Raw genomic sequence first — 20,742 nt, forward strand, 5'->3', positions numbered from 1 at the left:
GGGCGTTACGCTTGCCTCGTTACAGTTAATATATTCCGATGCACCGAATCGCTCTTCAGTGGGAATTTAAATGATAGGCAACTTTGTACTGTTTGAAAGTCCTGTTCATCGGCTTCCCGCTTTTACGGGGGAAGTCTGAATTTGGGTAGTTTGGATCATTCCTGTTCCCTTTCGATACGTGACCTCAAAAAATAAACAATGTCACGGCGCGCTGTGTGAAGTCTTCGCTACGATTTACAGGGAAAATGCGTATTATCGGGACAGTAAACAAGCTAATTACCTAGCAAGTCCGCGGACGGTGTCTTGATTTCGATTGTTACATGTAATTACCCAAGGCACATGGTTACATTGTAAATGTCGTTCGTATCAATGGTCTGGCGGATTTACCATTTTAATGGCTGTATTTGAGGCAAGAACAAAAGGCGAAAAAGTTTCACTTTAAACTGGGAACTGAACTGAAACTCGAATCCCAAATTACTGTAAATATTTTGTGTGACGATTATTTAGCAGCTCATAAGTAGACTCCACTACCTTAAGAGCTGCTAACGAGTTATTTGGTCAGGGCGATAAGCGCCGACGTTGGTGATCGGCAGAACAAATTATTAGTAATGAAGGGGATTAGGAAGGGCAATTAACAGATATGGACTGTTTTCTTTGAAATACTATACAATAGCTAGGGTAAAGTAATAGGCACACACTGGACACAGGTAAAGCTTGTATGATGAAAAAAGTTTACTTGAACACGTGACACTTATTGATCATATTCATAACTTCTAGACGAACATTGCTCGCGATACCCTGTGGTTTTGCACGATAATGATTACTAACATAAAATTAAATACGCTCTGGCGAAATATGGCAATATCGACGTCGAAATCCTCCCAATGCAGTTTATCAAAACAATGTACAGTAGGCTTAATGGTGCATGAATCGAAAACAGTTTTTGCGATTGTAAGGTCAGGGATAAAAATCAGAAAGATGCCTCAGCGCTTATTAAAAGAAAGAAATAAAAGCTTTAGACTTAACCGCATTATCTATCGAAATTCTTTTTTGCAAAATATAGCCTGGAACAGTGAAAGTGTCTGTGATGTACACAGTATTTAGAGTGATTTTCCTGGCCAACATACATGTTATATATATATATAACCGTACTCTCTGTGCCCAAGTTCAGAGGTTGCCATAAAGCCATTATGGTGACAACCGGGAGGGCACATTGTATACATTTTGTGTATTTCGCTCACTGCTTTAATAGTAGTTAGAGCACTCTGAGATTGTTGGGCAGCCTCTTGCGTAATATAAGGGGCGTTCACTGTTGGCACTATGCTTCGCTCATGGTACGTATTGCCGTTAGAGCACTCTGGTGAGTCCATATTTTCAATCCTCAACAATGTGAACCGTACTCTCTGTGCCCAAGTTCAGAGGTTGCCATAAAGTCATTATGGTGACAACCGGGAGGGCACATTGTATACATTTTGTGTGTATATATATATATATATATATATATATATATATATATATATATATATATATAACCAAATTGGACAGAATTAGGTATGCCATGTATTGGTTCTTGAAATGTCAAAATTCAACTTATCTGCAAGAAACTGGTCCAGGCATGTCTGAGTATTGAAAAATTCAGAACACCTGATACAAACCAAAAGTACCACTGTGTTCATTACAGAAGAGACTTACTATGATTAGCAATTCATACTGCTAAATTCTTTTCTTGGCTGTTAAAAGTTTTGTATGATCAACATCTGCAGTGTCATCAGATTTAGTGCAGTCATTCAAGATATAGATCGCTGAATACAATTCTTTCCCTCTGTAGGGATCCATTGAACTTTACTACAGAAAACAATGGGGGTTTGGTCTGAACCATGGTGGTGAAAATGTAAAGCCAATCTCGCCTGCCACCCTAATTATTATTATTAATTAATACAGCACTGAAAGATCAGCATCTGTACCATGTTTCATAAAATTAGATGCAGTATTCCTGGAGATATCACACTAATTAGGATAGTTCATTAAATATGCAAATTAGTAATCAATTGATGTGACATTGATAAAGGTCTTCATACAATGTTAAAAGCAACGTGAGCTAAACATTTGTATCAAGTTTCATCAAGCTCGATGCAGTATTTTTGACATATTACATGTACATCCTAATTACGGAAATTCATTAAATATGCAAATTGGCAGTTTATAGACATGATACTACTAAATGACACTGCATTCTATTAGTCTGTGAGATCAATATCTGTACCATGTTTCATCAAATTTGCTGCCGTTTTCTGAACATGTCACACTTACTGTGAAAGTTTATTAAATATGCAAATTAGCAATTAAAAGATGTGATACTGCTAAATGTCTTGGCATGCTATTACAACTCAAAGATTAACATCTGTTCAAGATTTCATAAAATTTGATGCAGTATTTCTTGACATGGCATACTAATTATGAAAGCAAATTAGCAATTAATTCAGATACAGATAAATGTCTTTGTACACCATTTCAGAACTGTGAGCTCCACATCTGTACAAAGTTTCATCAAAGTTGATGCGGTATCTCTTGACATATCACTCCAATTACAAAACTTAATTAAATATACAAACCAGCAAGTAATTGACATGATACTGCTAAATGCCCTTGCATACTATTACACAGCACTGGTGCATCAAAATCTGTACCACGTTTCATCAAATTTGAGTCAGTTTTTCTTGACATATCAGTCGAATTATGAAAATTCATTAAATATACAAATTAGTAATTAATTAACTTAATACTGACATGTTTTTATGCACTATAAGGGGTCTGTGTGCCCATTATCTGTACCAAGTTTCATCAAATTTGCCGCAGTCTATCCGAAAACACAAGATTTTCAAAAATCACTAATTATGCATGCCATAATAGTGCATTATCCTTGGTAAGTTTGAAAGGAATTGGCCCAGGTATGTCTGAGATATCTGTGTGGACTGACTGACGGACGGACAAGCAGTTGGAGCCTGATCCATAAGTCCCTCGTCCGCGGGGACTAAAAAGTAGAGTCTCATACCCTCATATACAATGCTTCTTCAATGATGGATGATCAGGCTTGTATGGTGTGTCTGGTGTAATGCATTAGCGGTTTGTTAGAAACCACATTTATTGATCTATACATATTCTTGAATAAGAACTTTTTACAGCTAGTTTCACAATACACAAATATTTACTTAAACTAGTAATTCATAGAGTATTTTGATCTGTTCAGGAACGTTGAGTTTGATGAGGTGTTCCAGCTTTGTTTTCTGTCTACATAATTTAAAAATGTTCAGTCAGTATTTAAACTTAAACTATTAAAAATATTTTGTATCAAGTGTCTGTCCATCCGTCCATCCAGTTTTTGGTGACTCGCATTAAAAATAACAAAAGGTAAAGTAAAAAATGAAGCAGTGACAAGAAATAACAGTTGTGGTCATAGATCATTAAAACCCTACAGTACTGATCAAATGCGAAATGTTTGAATGATTTGTGGGAACCTGCACTCATGACACTTCACTGTTACATTCCCTATCTTGGGTCAAAAGGTATCCTTAATTCAAAACTAGCTCAAATCACTTGGTATCGCTATATTTTGTTTCATACAAAAATTTGGTACTGATCAAAATTTACGCTGTATGGTGGTGCCCTTGCCCCACATGAAGACTCTATCATTTACCCTGAGAACACGAGCAGGCTACTGAGTAATAAATTTTTTTTATACCAGTCTAAAAGGAAACTCCATTTCTTTTCTTGGTCTACTTCATGTCTCACAGAAATCAAAGTTGTTACACATATCAAATGTCACTTCTAAAGATGCGTATTTGTGGTGTCTATTTCGGGAAAAATGACTTAGGGTTTTTGGGGGCACTGTGAAGAGTTGAAAAGATGCCAATGTGGTCAACCATGTTTGGCACCACGGCTATCTGTTGCATCCCAATCCGATCTACATATTTGCCAATAGCAACGTCAAGAGGTTCATCTTTGCTGCATTTTAACTCTGGTGACTTGATATACTCTGTGATTTGATCAATACCTTTGCGTGTGTATAACACGGCGGGTATACAGCAGTGGGACGCGGGACGAATGTGATACATTCCACACTTCTCTTGCAGTACTAGAAGATTCTGGCGGCCAATGGCACTTGCCAACAGGATGCAGAACAAAGAACTTAGACAGAAAGCAACACGAAATTGTTTACGGTTATTGAATATTTTGCCCCTGAACAAGCCATAGAAAAATAAGAGTAAACTGCCCCCAAAACTTCCTATACTCAACAGTTCCAGACAAGAAACTACATTCCATTCGTATCCTTGCCACTTTTCTGGAAAGTACAGTTTTATCTGTGCTAAATTGTCCGTATTACCATTGACAACTTCTCCTCTGGTTGTACGACGTTCAACCTTGGTTTCTAAGATTCCTTTAAGATTTGTGAAGAAGTTGTCGTGCACAACAGCATCGTCTTGGAGAATGATAGTATACTTTGCACCAAATTTTGCCATTTCCCCGAGACAGAATGCATAATCCCGTTGTTCGCTTTCGAATTGGTCAACAGGAACTTCTCCCTCGGCATTGGAATCCCCCTCAACTTTGACATTGGTGTGTCTCTCTATCATGTGCATGTAGCGTGCCAGGTACATCGCTTCATCATTGTTCGTAGAGTTTCTCTCCATATTGCAAATGTGGATATGAACATCACCCTGGTGTGCTGGGAACTTTTCAAGTGCCTGGTTTAGCCTTGCAGCAACTTCTATGACATATTTTGGCTTGAATCCGTTGTACTTTTCCTGTTTAACATGCCTTTTGACTGTGATCACACCAACGGTGACCCATGGTGCTTGGGTGTCCCGACCATCAACTTCAAATTGCATGCCATGTGATTCCTTGGAAGAAAAGTAAGCTATCGCCTTCTCCACTTCCAAATTTCTCTTTTCCATTAGTTCACTATAAGTGGCATCCCAAGCTTCCTCTTCCCACACCTTAAAATACACCGAAAATGTGACGTTGTAGAGCAGAACTGGTAAAATCACACCAAAAACTACCATATACACAACAAAGGCGTGAATGAGAAGGGTCTTGTAAGAAGCAGTCGATGTAAGGAATTTCAATAACAAAAACCTACGTAGCCCCATTTTGACAGTGGGAAGATTCTCGAGTTGCCACGGAATGCAACACTGCACAAGCATTGATTAGTAGCATACGGAGTACACCAACGTTACCGGTCGACTCAACTTCACATTCTGTACGCAATCCACACTGCCTCCTTACACGCTGTGGTCAATCCCGTGCCAGTGCGTACAGCAACGGCAACGCCAGAACGGAGTCGCGTGTGCTTGTTTGTGCCAACCTTCACCATAAAGGCCTAATAGGGACGACGACAATGTTCGAATCAACATTTGATATGCCTGTTCCAGTTGCATTCGACTCGGAGTTGTAGCGCTAATGATCGGAATGCGGCTTCAAACAGTAGACGACAACTCAAAACTAATTCTCAACATCGTTTTGTTGGAATTACAACAGTGTACAACAGTGTACACTGCACTGTACGTCGCCATCTTGAAAGTGAATCTTTTGTAAATGAAAGGCGCCCTCAAACTCAGTCAAGAGAAGTGATGTACATTCTGATTAAAATCAGATGTAGAGTACGGCGACGTCTACTTTGCGGACGCGGTACTCTCTTGCCGTCGCCTCTCACTACGACAGCAAGAGAATACCGCGTACGCTAAGTAGACGTCGCCGTACTCTACATCTGATTTTAATCAGATTAAAAGCATTGTCAGCCAATTCTATTGGCTTGCACAAAGAAATGCGAGAAATACCCTTATGATATTGTCATTTTCTTGAAACTTTCAAAAAGGACTTATATTGTGAAGTCACTTTTTAAAAATTTATCACTTTGGAACTCCATTGAGTGTTCAGTAACACAAATTTTCCTTACGCAAGCTGGAAGTCATTTGGAAAGGGAACGTTTTGGAATTCTACCAACCTCACAGAAATAGCGTCAAGACTGAAATTTATGATAAAGTAATGTGGAATGCACAAATCAAAGGGCACGGAGTATTACATGTAAAAAGTAAAACAGAAACTACATTCTCTTCTTGTTTCTTTTTAACTCTCTCAATCTTACAACATACTGTATGCAATCGTTGAGAAAATTCCTTTTTTCTATTTTTTAATAGTCAACAACCTTAAAATACTTAAGTTAGGCCTAAAGGAAAAGTTCACCAAGGATGATTTTACATATCTGCTAGCTTTGTGGTCCCTTACTCCGGATAACTCGCGCGCTTTTTCACAAAAAAAAGGGCTAAAAGAGTTCCGGAAGTTGCATTTTAGGGCTTCATCGACGCAATGTTTTTTGAATCACGGGAAAAAAGAGCCACTGAAGCCTGGCGCTTGGAAGGGACCATCTTCCGACGGATATGGACCCGCATTTTCCACTCATCCACCACGTTTAATACGCTGGGTTGTGCATATTTGCATAACGATTGTGTGTAAGTATCTGTTGAATAAACAATGCGAGACAATTGTAATTAGTGATGCTCGATGCATGTCTGCCTGTGTGAAGTTCTCGCCTCTTAGTAACATTTGTCCTCTACAATTTGTAGTTTGCAATTTTAAACTGTTATCATGGGCTATTGCTTTGTGCCTGGTTGCAAAAGCAACACCAAACAAAGCAATGTTACGTTTCACCGATTCCCCCAAGACAGTGCGAGACGGAAAATCTGGTTCAGGAATATAGGGAGAGAAGACGTACAAAGTCCAAAATCCATTCGATTGTGTTCACAACACTTCGAAAGAAAGTTCTTCAAGGTTCAAAATTTGCAGGTACGTATATTTTTCTTCTTCTGATGCATTGATATTATCTGTATCGAGAGAAATTGTACTGTGTCGGTACAGAGCACAGTGGTATACTTCCATGCTCCACCAAGAGGACTGAGTATACGTCGAGTACAGAGTAAGTAGCCTGAACGTACATATACTTTTTGTTTTGCTTCTGTAGATCTATCCCTGCTGATGATGTTATTACACGGTCCCTCCACAAAAGGAGGAGGGACAATGGTTATTATCACCATTATCTATTCGGTTAGCATGGTTGCCTCATCGGTGACAATCCTCTGATATACGCAGATGACCTTGTTATTTTTTTCCACTGGTTCTTACGGGCAGCAAATGTTAGTAAACGCTTGTGGTCATTATGGCAATGAATACTCGATACTCTTTGATGAGAAAAAAACAGTATGTATATTAAAACAACCGAATGTAAGGTAGCCGCGACAAGTTCCGATATATTTGAATAATAGAATGTTCAACTATGTTTATGTATGTATTTCCCTTGGACCTTGTGGAGGGACCGTGCTTGGACACTTTATAACTTCAGACCTAAAAGACGACGATGACTTTCAAGCTCAGACTCGCCTGTTCTATGCGAGAGGCAACGCTCTTATTCGAGACTTTAAATTTAACACGATTGGAAATAATTTGGGATAATTGGATAATGAACTAATGTCGGTTTCATCTACAAATGTAAAGCCATCTATGCGCTTGTTTTTATGAGTAAATTGTAACATTGCAACATTCTGGTATAGGGCACCAACACTTTTGAGAAATTTGAAAAATGTAAAGATCCAATTCTCCCAAATTAGTTCCAATCGTGTTATTTGCATCGCTTTCAGTTAAAAACCACCTATTAACTGTTTTCTGTATGTCCCTTATTGTACGTATATTTGGTCCAATTTCTCTGTGAATGTTTTTAAGACAATGAGAACAGCATTTTATCAGGTTTATCGCAAATTGACAGGTTTCACATACACTTTTGTGCAAAGTAACAGCCTTTTGTTTGTTAACTTATCGCTTTTAACATTTGACGAACTGTTTCGATTTTCACATATAGTAATTATGTAAAAACTGGTGTAAGTCAGTCGGTTTTCTCAGTAGACTCCACAACTCTGATAACCCCCTTATATCAGCAGTTCTGAATTTTTCGGTTTTCGCATACAGTAAATTATAGAAAAACTGGTGTAATTGGATTTTTAAACTCTGTTTCTGTTTTTTACTTACTTTTTATTTATCTGTTGTTGTATAAGGATAATTATATCTGAAATAAACATTAATATTAATAAATAAAATAAATAAATAGTTTTTTTTCTTTGTTTATTAATGTTACAAATTGTGAAAAACGCACGAAAATGTTTCTTTAATTCAGAATTTAGGACAATATTAACATCCATTCAAGTTGCTCGACATGTTTGTTTCCAGTGCGCTGTGAATAGCATGATCACTGTCAGTGTTATTAGAAACCGGCAACCTGTCGTAAAAAGACCACATAAGCGAAAACGCGACCTTATCGGGTGGCCGACGGGTGTGGGGGATTGAATAGGAGTGCTAATGGGATTCTTATCTCAGAGGGAAGGACAACAGGGCGGGAAATTTTCATGACAATAACACTGGATGATTTAGACAAATGAAACTGGAGAGACTGTCGACAACTTTTCCGATAGCTGACAAACGCCACAATTTCCCTGTACCTCTTGTCATATGGCAACAAGTTATTTTACGGTCGTTAGACAACACGTTTGCCTAAGTTCAACTACGTTCTAGTTAAAAACCCATTAATAAACGTAGTTGCACTTAGTTGACAGATCTGAGAAGACAGAACATATAAGCCATTGGAACTTTTTTGTGTTTATCCACATTGTACAGATATGTTTGCCTACCCAACTAAGTTCAACTACACTAACAAGATGCCACAGTAATAGAATGTGTGAAGAGAGGTACGAATATGTATTCCCGGCAAAAAGGGGTTCCAGCTGTTTGAATAAAAAAGGTTGTAGAATGTGTTACATGTAAGTGGTGTCAGAAAGGCATTACAAGACAAACTTTGCATGAAGTGAATATGTCTTCCACATCTTCAGAAATAAACAATGGTAAATCTAAAATAAGTGGTCACTGGTCTCTTGGCCTCATCCATGGCCAGAAGTCGGGAATTTTTCATTTTAGACATTTTTACATTTTAGTAGTGCATGTTTGACATGTTAGGTCGGAACTAACGTGACCAAAAAAGCCAAACTTGCAAACCTATCGTGTATCGTGCAGACCTAACGTGTAAGAACCTATCGTGTCTAAAATGTCTAACGTGTATGTCATTTTAGGTTCTCAACATGGGTCAAAATCTATCATGCCAATCGTGCAAACCTATCGTGTAACGTGCCGACCTAACGTTTACAGACCTAACGTGTCTAAAATGTCTAACGTGTATGTCATTTTAGGTTCTCAACATGGGTCAAAATCTATCATGCCAATCGTGCAAACCTATCGTGTAACGTGCCGACCTAACGTTTACAGACCTAACGTGTCTAAAATGTCTAACGTGTATATCATGACTGTACGAGTCAACTTATCTTGAGCCCCTAAATGACATACATGTTAGACATTTTATACAAGTTAGATCCGTACACGTAAGGTCTGCACAATACTAGATAGGTTTGCACGATTGGCATGATAGAGTTTGACCCATGTTGAGAACCTAAAATGACATGCACGTTAGACATTTTAGACTCAATGTCTAACGTATGAGTCAAAATCTAACATGCCAATCGTGCAAACCTATCATGTATCGTGGAAACCTAACGTGTACGGACCTAACGTGTCTAAAATGTCTAATGTGTATGTCATTTTAACTTCTCCACATGAGTCAAAATCTACCATGCCAATCGTGCAAACCTATCGTGTATCGTGAAAACATAACGTGTCTAAAATGTCTAACGTGTATGTCATTTTAGGTTCTCAACATGAGCCAAAATCTATTATGCCAATCGTGCAAACCTATCGTGTATCGTGCAAACCTAACCTAACGTGGTCAGCACGTTACACGATAAGTTTGCACGATTGGCATGATAGCTTTTGACTCGTGGACAACCTAAAATGACATACACGTTAGACATTTTAGACACGTTAGCTCCGTAAATCTTAGGTCGGCACCTTATACGATACTCAAGATTAAGGTGATGGCCTACAAACACGGTAAGGTCTAACTCTATCATGCCAATCGTGCAAACCTATCTTGTATCGTGCAGACCTAACGTGTACGGACCTAACGTGTCTAAAATGTCTAACGTGCATGTCATTTTAGGTTCTCAACATGGGTCAAAATCTATCATGCCAATCGAGCAAACCTATCCTGTATCGTGGAAACCTAACGTGTACGGACCTAACGTGTCTAAAATGTCTTAATGTGTATATCATTTTTGGTTCTCCACATGAGTCAAAATCTATTAGGGGTGGACCATTTGATATCCTGGGGGGGGGGGGCTTGGAAGATTTGGGGAAAAAAAAGATGCCAGGTGGAGTTGCTCGAAAAAAAAATCTGGCTTTAGGTGGCTGATGGAAAAAAATTATGGACCATTGCGACTCGGAAAAAAAAAATCTTGGCAATGGACACTGCAGCATCAATAAAAATCAAGCAGTATCTCTGGAGTTTTATAAAGCATAAACCATTTCAAGCTTGAGGAACAATACCTGAATATGTACAATTGTACAGTATACATGACCTTCTGATTAGAGGAAGTATGCTGAAATTGAAATTGCTCACCAGTGGTTTCCAGAAATGTGTAAATCTGAATGTAAGGATTTTGTCAAAATACCACAAGAAGAGAGACATTTTACTATTATCGTTTGCGTATAGAAAACTCATAACAATGAAAAAATGCGTAGAGACTCAATCCAATGCGTAATATTATTACGCATTGGATCGACTCTCTACACATTTTTTCATTGTTATGAGTTTTCTATATACGCATGTTTTATTCGTAAATGCGAACACTGTTATAGTGAATTATCTTACCAATGTTTTTCTTAACAAAAGCGAATGTGTTTTGATTAGAATTGAATGAGTTTGATGGTTTGGGGGAAACTGCTATGTGGTAATGAAGAATGGGAAATGGGCAATGAAATGAGCAGACAGCAGGTGATTTAAGATTAAATGTTACATCTTCACTGCAAATAAACCATAAGTGTGTCATAAATAATACAAACAAAACAAAATCATGTTTGTTTGTTTTGTTGTATGTGAGCCACGTCTAAGACACACAACAAAAGTACTGTTTCAGTCAGTAAATGTCACCTCAGATGCCACCAGAGAAAACCATTTCCACTCCAAAATTTCATTTTTTCGCCTTGCGAGAGGGGGGACACCCCCTCTCGCGCTCTCCCCCCCCTCGTTCGCTACGCTCACTCGCCACTCAGTCGCTTCGCTCCCTCGCAGTCCACCCGTCTACTTTCTTAAATTACCCGGCTACTTTCAATGTAAGGACAACAATAACAAGTAAATGCCATAAATGTACATGATTTTACAAATATGTTTTTGTAAAGTGAATCAAAAATGTATATGTATTTACATAACTTCATTTAGTTTCTTGAATATAGTCTGTGTGCAATAGAACAGCATCTTGTTACTGGGTGTGAAAAACCAAGCACACAAACATTGCACCGAAATTTGGTAAAAAAAATGTATCTCGAAGAAGGAAAGTGAAAAAAAAAGTTGCCAGCATATGCCCTGTAGAAAAAAATAATTCATGGTGAAGCACGTGGGAAAAAAATAATGGCTCTCCACCAATCTTCCAAGCCCCCCCCCCCCCGGGATATCAAATGGTCCACCCCTTATGCCAATCGTGCAAACCTATCTTGTATCGTGCAGACCTAACGTGTACGGACCTAACGTATCTAAAATGTCTAACGTGCATGTCATTTTAGGTTCTCAACATGGGTCAAAATCTATCATGCCAATCGTGCAAACCTATCGTGTATCGTGCAAACCTAACGTGTACGGACCTAACGTGTCTAAAATGTCTAACGTGCATGTCATTTTAGGTTCTCAACATGGGTCAAAATCTATCATGCCAATCGTGCAAACCTATCCTGTATTGTGGAAACCTAACGTGTACGGACCTAACGTGTCTAAAATGTCTAACGTGCATGTCATTTTAGGTTCTCAATATGGGTCAAAATCTATCATGCCAATCGTGCAAACCTATCCTGTATCGTGCAAACCTAACGTGTACGGACCTTAACGTGTCTAAAATGTCTAACGTGCATGTCATTTTAGGTTCTCAACATGGGTCTAACTCTATCATGCCAATCGTGCAAACCTATCGTGTATCGTGCAAACCTAACGTGTACGGACCTAACGTGTCTAAAATGTCTAACGTGCATGTCATTTTAGGTTCTCAACATGGGTCAAAATCTATCATGCCAATCGTGCAAACCTATCGTGTATCGTGCAAACCTAACGTGTACGGACCTAACGTGTCTAAAATGTCTAACGTGTATGTCATTTTAGGTTCTCAACATGACTCGGAATTCTATCATGCAAATCATGCAACGTGTACGGACCTAATGTGTCTTAAATGTTTAACGTGTATGTCATTTTAGGTTCTCCACATGACTCCAATTTCTATCATGCCAATCATGCAAACCTATCGTGTATCGTGCAAACCTAACGTGTACGGACCTAACGTGTCTAAAATGTCTAACGTGCAGACTTTTACAGTGTTTAGTCATGCACGTTTGTCCTACACGTTTGGGTTCTATAATGTACAATGGCATACAATTGCCCATAGCACGATAGCTTCAACAATGTGAAACGTGCATTTTTACCAACTACTGGCCATAGCTCCTTGGCCTTCAGCGATAGTGGTACTCTTGCCGTAATTGAAAAGAAACAAACTGTCTATGAACTATTTTCAATCCTCCAAAAAAGGTATACCATTGAAACAACAACAGTAACTGCTGCCACTACCGCACTACTGCTAGTCCCATTTTTCCATGAGCGTGCTTATTCAGCCCCTCACACACGTCGGCCACCCCTAAAATAGTGGTACAGTCCGTGGTGTACTTCTGGTATAACTATACCAAACAAACAAAACAAATTTTTTACAGATATTTTCCAGAAAAATAGTAGTTCCGGTAAATTGTTTCATGGTGGCCCATAGCTATAAGTATCTATTGCTAGTACCGCTAACACTGTTTCAGCAATTTGGGAAGATGTGATGACGGCGCACTAAACTTGGATCTTGAATGCGCAACTGAATTTAAACCTTTTGTGGTCGTAAGAAACAGGGATCGCAATGTATAGTAAGCGTTCATGACATTGAGAATGACAATAGAAGAATATCTAAGTTCCAAAAATTATTACCTGTCTCTATTGATGACATTTTGTTTTGTTAATTTGTAAATATTGCACATCTCAGAGTTCACTTTAGTGCGGTTACATTTTTTTTTTCAATTTTACAATACCCATCCTTTCAGCCGATGCATCCGTCAAATGACGATTTGGCAAAATTTCGTTCCGCGATTTCATGTGTGATACACCATTTACTTTTCAGGGCAAAAGTTCAGGAACGGCACGTATAAACACGAGCACTCGGCTGACAAACGATGCCGTGCCTACACTTCATCTACAGAACAGGACGGGCGTGATAGCAGAAAATGTGGTTGATGAAATAGGTACAAAGAATGGTGTTACGCCAGTATGTATACGATCATTTCTATGCTGATGATTAAACAAAATGAGAAAATGCTTCTGACAACTTCATATGATGAACAGTTTTGTTATGAAATATTGGCACAAAGAAAATTAATATTTCGCGCTCTCGACATTAGCGTGACATAACCATTACATATTTTATATAAAGCCTATCACTGTATATTATTTGGCCTCAGCAAACGACGATTCCTATTGAATTTATGTAACCACAAAGAAAATGAAAACATATTCCCGATTGTCAATTTGAACATTAGACAAGTCAGCAGAGATGATACGCAATATGAAATTTTCTTACTGTCACAAACTTAATTCTGGATAATTCTATAGCTATTGAAATAGTCACACCGGGGACATATTGATTATACCGTCTGCGATCACGTAAGACATATGATTTTAATTTTCGGTATACGTAGAATTTTAGCCACTTCTTTTTGTTGTTCCAGGGTGAAGTTGCAAGAAACGAACATGCCTTCCGGGAACGCACTAACTTTCCTCTGTCGTCTTTATCAACACGACAAAAGCCAGTACCACAGTTACATACTCAAGTTCATGTTGATGCCACTGAGGTATGTCGTAAAATATAATTAAATCAGCCTGTTTATGTCTTTGGTAAAAATCATGTCGTAGTGTATCATATCATATCATATCATATCATATCATATCACATCACATCATATCATATCATATCACATCATATCACATCACATCATATCACATCATATCACATCACATCATATCATATCACATCATATCATATCACATCATATCATATCACATCATATCACACACATCATATCACATCATATCATATCATATCACATCACACATCACTTCGCTTCACGTAACATCATCTCATACCACATATCTTATAATACCATATCTCATATTTGTTTTTGTTTATTTCATGCAGAAATATTGGGCAACGGAATACAAACAAGTTGGTACGCAAACAGATTTCAGTCTTTGTACGTGCAATTGCAACGTCGCACGGGGCACCCTTTACCCTCACTGGCTTGACGTTCAACAAGAGCATGCATACGCAAAGAATCCGTCGACTTCAGCTAAGGAACATCCGTCGACTTCAAGCAAAAGAAAGTAAAACTTTCAGTGTGAAGTGTGGCCCAATATAAACTATTTCACGTTTGTAAAGAGGGAAAAAAATGGATTATTGCCCCTTTACAAGCATTCTGTGACCAAAAAAAATTGGATCGAAGCCTCATTGGCGTATTACCTTTGATGGAAGTCTATTTTCAGTGATTTTGTTTCAGTATTTTGTGAAATACAAATTTCCTCTAACCTCAGTGATCATGGTTGGAATGTCTCGTGTTCGGCATTTACGTAGTCATTATGTGCGCAATGTCCAGAATTAGAGTTGGCGACTGAATGTCAGTTTGTATCAGAGTAGAATCATTTTGTCAAGAGTAACGATGCAATAGTACTTATTTTGTGTTGGCAAGGCTATTACTCTGTATTGCAACATACATGTAATTTAGTATAATAACAAAGCGCAATAGTTTTATTAAAAACAAATAAAACATCAACAGTTACAGTACCTTTGTGGAGTCATGGTGCATGCAAACATGTGTTCGCTATGATACACCAGTTTTTCCACGGGTTTGCCAAAGTACATGCAAGCCTGCACGTCACGTACAAGTCGTTTTACATAAGCAACTTCTTTACTAACGCTTCTTTGGCCTTGTTGAAGAATTCGAGGGACTTGCGCTCGCTTCGGTCGTACATGTATGGGTTCTGCCACTGCCGTCAATCTCACTGACACTCCACAGGCAGGAAGGACCCACTTTACATTTAACGGATAAAATCTGTCAAACTTAGTTGCAATTCAAAAGCGTCAATGCGCATGCGCTAGATGGGTTTCCTTACTGCAGCAAATAAACCGAGCTTCTGAATATAAATAAATAAATAATTATTTAACTACACTTTCACCTACAGTATCCACTTTGCGTTGTCTTCTGGGCATGGAGAATTTCAATAATTACTGCTCATTTATTTAAAAAAAAGTAAAATGTGACAGTAATATAATTTGTTGATTGCTTAAAATATACATGTACATGCAAAAACTTGAGGGTCTGCGTAACAGTCTATGGCAAATGTCAATATCGTCCGTTAGTGGCTGATGGTAGGCCAATCATGGGCTGTGGTTGGCCAACAGAAGACTGTTTCCAATCCTTGTACCGATCTTGTCGTAGCATTTGAGGCAGTGGAATAAATTTGCAACATTTTGGGGAAGCAGAATCTGCTTCCAGATGAAAGCATTACGAATCAGTATGCATTAAACTGTTTACATCAGTATCGATTTTACATATCTTATGCGATAATATGTATTATGGTTATAACATTTCATTCTCCACGTTTACACATCAAGAAAGTCGATAGGGTCTTTGGGCTCACGGTGCAAAGTAGAAAACATGCCGATGTGCCGGACCAGATTTGGAACGACCAGGTAATGTTTGAGGCCAGCTTTCCGGATAAAATCCGAGATGGCGATGTCAATGGGATAATCCCGACTGCATTCGATAGATTCAATGAAATCGATGATGCTATGGATGTGTTGATGATTGTACACCATGGCCGGAATGCAACAATCGGGGGCGCTCGTCAATGAGTAGAGGCTGGGCGACAGGCGACTCAGCTCGAGTACATAGTGACGGCCGATAGTAATAAACACCAACTGAACATATGTAACTGACAGGAAAACTACGAGAGAGCGGCGCAGAAAGGTCGATGCGATTCGGGGATGGTAAGTTGTATAGGCCAGAGATAATAGGAATCCTCCAACCAATCCGATCAAAAACAGTTCTGCAATCCGAGACACGTCCCAGGAATAACCTTGCCATTTTTCAGGGAAGTAAAGTTTTAAAGCTGCAACATTGTTGGCCTCTTTGTTCTCTTCAAGCTGTCCTCTCCTGATAGTATTTTCCATTCGTGTTTTAAGTAAATGTTCAACAACTTCAAAGAAATCCGTCTGCATCAAAGCATCTTCTTGTAAAATTATGGCGTATGACGTTTCAAATTTCGACATGTATTTTAAACAGAACAAGTAATCTTGTTGTTCCTTTCTGTGGATATCTCCCATATTCGATCGTTCTTGGAGCTCTTCACCGTCATGCCTTGGCGAGGTTTTCGTTACGGAGGATATGTACTCTGCGAGGAAAACAGCCTCCTTGTGTTTCTCTGGTTCGGGGTCCACATTGCATATCACCAGCACAGAATCGTTCCTTTGGCGACGTTGCAGTATCTTGTGAGTCCTGGCGGCGACTTCAGTCAGATATTTCGGATCGTATCCCGGGTAGCGATAACTTCCAATTCGCCTCGTCGTTATTATTCCGATTGCGAACCTAAGCGAAGCTATGTGAAACAAGTTTTCGTCAGACTGCCGTCGGTGGATTGACGTGAAGTATTTGTGGGCCTGAAGTACAGGAACTATTCGTCGATCGATGGCGCTGTTCACTAACTCTGCAAGTGGCTTTTCCTCGAGCCAGTTTTCGCGGTAGTACAGGGAGTAGGGTAAATCCAGGCATAAATAGGGCAATACCAAGCAGAACGTGACAGTATACAGTATCGCTGTATGGAGCAGAATTCTGGATAACAACTTCCTTCGAAAATGTTTTGCAAAATGTAAACCGTTCCTTCCATTGGTCATAATCCTGTTATCGAATCTCTTTACCAACCTTCAAATTCAATGTACCCTCATCAACAGGTTTCTGCTCACGATGTAAAATCTGTCATTCTATGTTGTGTTAGGTTTGCAGAGACGAAATTCACACATAAAGGGTGGATACAGCGAATACAATCATCGTGAAATATCACAAACGAAAGGCAGTCACAGTTGTTGCAGGTCAACCACCCTGTTCAACCTTATCGAGTTGTTTGCAAAATAGTTAATCATTATATTGACGAAAATCTTGTTAGTATAAACTTAGCACTGCCTGAAAAGTTGCGTACTTCACAGCGCCCTCAATATTTTGTAATTGCAATTCTTACCATAAAACTATGTGGTTGAGTCACTCCCCTCAGTTAATTTATAGGTTCGGTATGGTGATTCAGTCACAATAAAACCATATTTATAATGTAATATAATGTTATATTATGTTACGTTTTTGGGGTTTTGTGGGCGCAAACATACTGCTTTCATTGAGTCTACTCGACAGTGACCGAAATGCGATATACAGCCATTACCAATCATTAACTGTGTACCATTGGCTTTATGTATCGGTCCGTCCACTTAATTCTCTGGACAAATTTGAAATTTTTGTGGATGAAGCATGCTTGCTTTCACGCCATGAATACCGGTTCACTAAAGACAAGCGTAGTAAACTGCCAATGCATACGATTAATATACACAGTCTATCACTCAGACATCGGTTCAGAGAGCAAACTTTTTTCCACCTACAATAAAATCGAATCAGTGGTTGATGCTGTGACTACCACGGGCAGTATCGTAGATATTCTCGACTACACTGGTTTATATGTGTTTGCTTTCCATGTGTGTTACCGTTCTTTTTGATCCCTATAATTTGTAATACTTATAACAATGGAAATGTGGTGTGTTAACGCTTTTTCGATACCCGTATTCGATTTTGTATTCCGAGAACAAGATAATGACTGACATTACTATGTGAATTAATTTCACCAAAAGTACGGTATGTAACGTTGACAAAATAATGTAATATTCTATATACTATTTTGTAATATTATATAGGGCTCAGCCCTTGGTGTCGCGCCAGGGGTTAAGATTGGCAATGTTATTTGTATTGATTCATGATAAACTGTAATTGTTACTTCATAAACGTTTATATGACAACTATGTCCAGTTTCCCTCTGATGAAAGCAGTTCACGTACTTACACGACGTCAAACCCTGCAGCAGGGCAGGTATAGATTTTCTGTAGCGTGTAAAAATTTTGGACAAAAATTGGCAATTTTTACAATGATAACAGCCTATTGCGTTAAACAAGGGACGTATTATGCAATAATTATCATTGCAATGGTAACCGCACTGCCCACCTTCCACTTGCAAGCTGAAAACTATAGCGTTCCGTCTAAAAACTTGCAATTTTGAATCTAATTATTGACACAGGGGGCGCTCTTCTATAATTTAATCCCAGCATTCTTTGTGTATGCCCCGTTCATATGCACGACAGTTTTCTCCGTTTATCTATATCAACGATACTTTGTATCAGCGACAAGGTGTATAATAACATTTACTGGCTAATAAAAGAGGTATATTTTATAAAAGGCATGTTCTATCATAGTAATTTGTTTCGTATTTGTTTATTTACGAGTACTCAAAAAAAAAACATGGCGGCGCCCATGAAAGAAGGGTACACTTCCGGTTACTCGCATAGTATATTATGAATAAGCGCATGCGTAGTCAGTAAGCCGCTGGCGCGACTAATATTCTATATACTATCTCTTTTTCCAGCCACAGAATCAGAGAATGGTTGCCATCACTTTACAATCTGAGAAAGCCGTGTCCGAGTCGTTGAGAAATATGACGTGATTCCACGTTAAAAGTGTCCATTTTTTAAGGGACACAATCTACTACAGTTATAGTAAAGTATCGAAAGTTACGTTCATAAAATTTAAAACCCCATCAACCTCTTTGAAGCTTACTCTGAATATAGTGGCAGCAGCCTTATTTCCAATAATTTTGACTCCACTATAAAATTGTAAGATTATTATAATTATCATTGGAATATTTTCTTTCTACAACTAAATAATAATTACGGATAGAGTACTTTCACCAGTGAAGTGTAAAACACATGCACCGTTTGGCGCACCATTGACTTAAGGTAGTATGCGCCTCGGAAGTGAAAGACTTAAACTTTTGCTCAAACTTTCCTTAAGTAATCATTTAACCATTCTCTTTCAAAATAAAGAATGAAAATCGGGGGTCACCGTGCAAAATTTGATACTAGAGAAACATATAACCCAAGATTTACCGATATTTAAAATTCAAAATGGCCGCCATCCCCTGTGTTAACTCTACATGAGGCTGATTTTGTTTTAAAGTCACTTGTTGATCTTCGACATTTGGTAAAACGTAAAATAATTCTTGATGTCTCCAATATTTGTGTTTGGAACTGCTTTCATAAGAAAATACTGTTAAAAAGTTTTCTTACACCAAGAACTTTAAAATGAACCCCCACAAGTGGTATATCAGAAAAGAATTGTAAAAATGAGAGTCCCAATATCTGTCCCCGAGGCGCGTTCTACCTTAATCTAAATTATAAATTGATTCAAAGATCAATGAGACTCATTCGGCTGTCGAAGGTCAACTTGTATGTTATTAAACATTTCTAAGGTTTGGGTCCCTGCTAAATCTGGGACCATTATTATTGAAATCAAACTAATACTTCAGATACTGGACAAAATTGGTGGCAGAGTTCACGGGCATAGGCAAACTTACATGAAAAGAGAAGAAATTAGAATAGAAGGCTTAAACGTACCCCATTAACGTAAATTGGTGTACTGGTGTATATTTGGTTATCTTACTCTCTTTAGTTTTGCTCACATCAGATTGTGTATTTCTTCGCTTATTTTGAAGAGAAATAAGCGTAAATGAAAAATAAAACAGATGGCATAGTTTATTTTAGTCCTGTATTTTAATTTTAGTATTTAGCCAAGAAAAATATAGTCTGAACATAAATTGACTGCATTTGTACAGCGGTCATTAATGCAAGCGTTGTAACAGGTCAGAATACGTGAATTAAATGTACTTTTTACATAACTCATCGAATAGTACATGTTACGCCAAGCGCGTTTAGATGGCTTCACAATCGTGGTCGTAACGTTGACTAGCTATACAACAATTGGTCTGCTATACAGAACAAAGACGATGTTTTGCGCCAAGGCTGCATGCATTTCTTGAATATATAAAATGGCCATAGTAATTTTGACGATGGGCGAGAACCATTTATCCGTTATACATGACCAAGTTTAAAAATTTAACTTTGGGGTCAGCATGTCAAGAAGAGAACTTAATAGGTCAGTTTGCCAATGTGTTAAACCAGGGTCTTTGATGAGATGGAGTCAATATTCTTACGATATAAAGAGAGATGAATAAAGACGAGAAGAAGTATCGAAGATACCATGCTCTCGACCCCGGAAAGTTGACTTGTCCCTCGGGGGAAAAAACATTACCCGGCTCTTTCTGATCAATGGAGC

General features: G+C 38.4%; 1 protein-coding gene and 1 long non-coding RNA gene across 2 annotated transcripts in view; both read right to left on the reverse strand.

Moving 5' to 3' along the window:
• LOC139149978 (uncharacterized) overlaps positions 1-20,742 on the reverse strand; it is a 42,865-nt gene that overhangs the window by 18,209 nt on the left and 3,914 nt on the right. The gene's annotated exons all lie outside the window — the stretch shown is intronic.
• Positions 3,104-5,579, reverse strand: LOC139149972 (post-GPI attachment to proteins factor 4-like). Its single transcript, XM_070722068.1, has 2 exons — positions 5,138-5,579; positions 3,104-4,994 (listed from the first exon to the last, which is right to left on the reverse strand). The coding sequence occupies exon 2, from the start codon at positions 4,950-4,952 to the stop codon at positions 3,849-3,851; it is 1,104 nt and encodes a 367-aa protein (XP_070578169.1). The 5' UTR covers positions 4,953-4,994; positions 5,138-5,579; the 3' UTR covers positions 3,104-3,848.

Source organism: Ptychodera flava, chromosome 14 (genome assembly GCF_041260155.1).
Source record: "Ptychodera flava strain L36383 chromosome 14, AS_Pfla_20210202, whole genome shotgun sequence".
Taxonomy (NCBI): Eukaryota; Metazoa; Hemichordata; class Enteropneusta; family Ptychoderidae; genus Ptychodera; species Ptychodera flava.

Coding starts and splice junctions, on each gene's coding strand:
- LOC139149972 (XM_070722068.1), bottom strand. CDS start 4,952: ATGGAAAAGAGAAATTTGGAAGTGGAGAAGGCGATAGCTTACTTTTCT.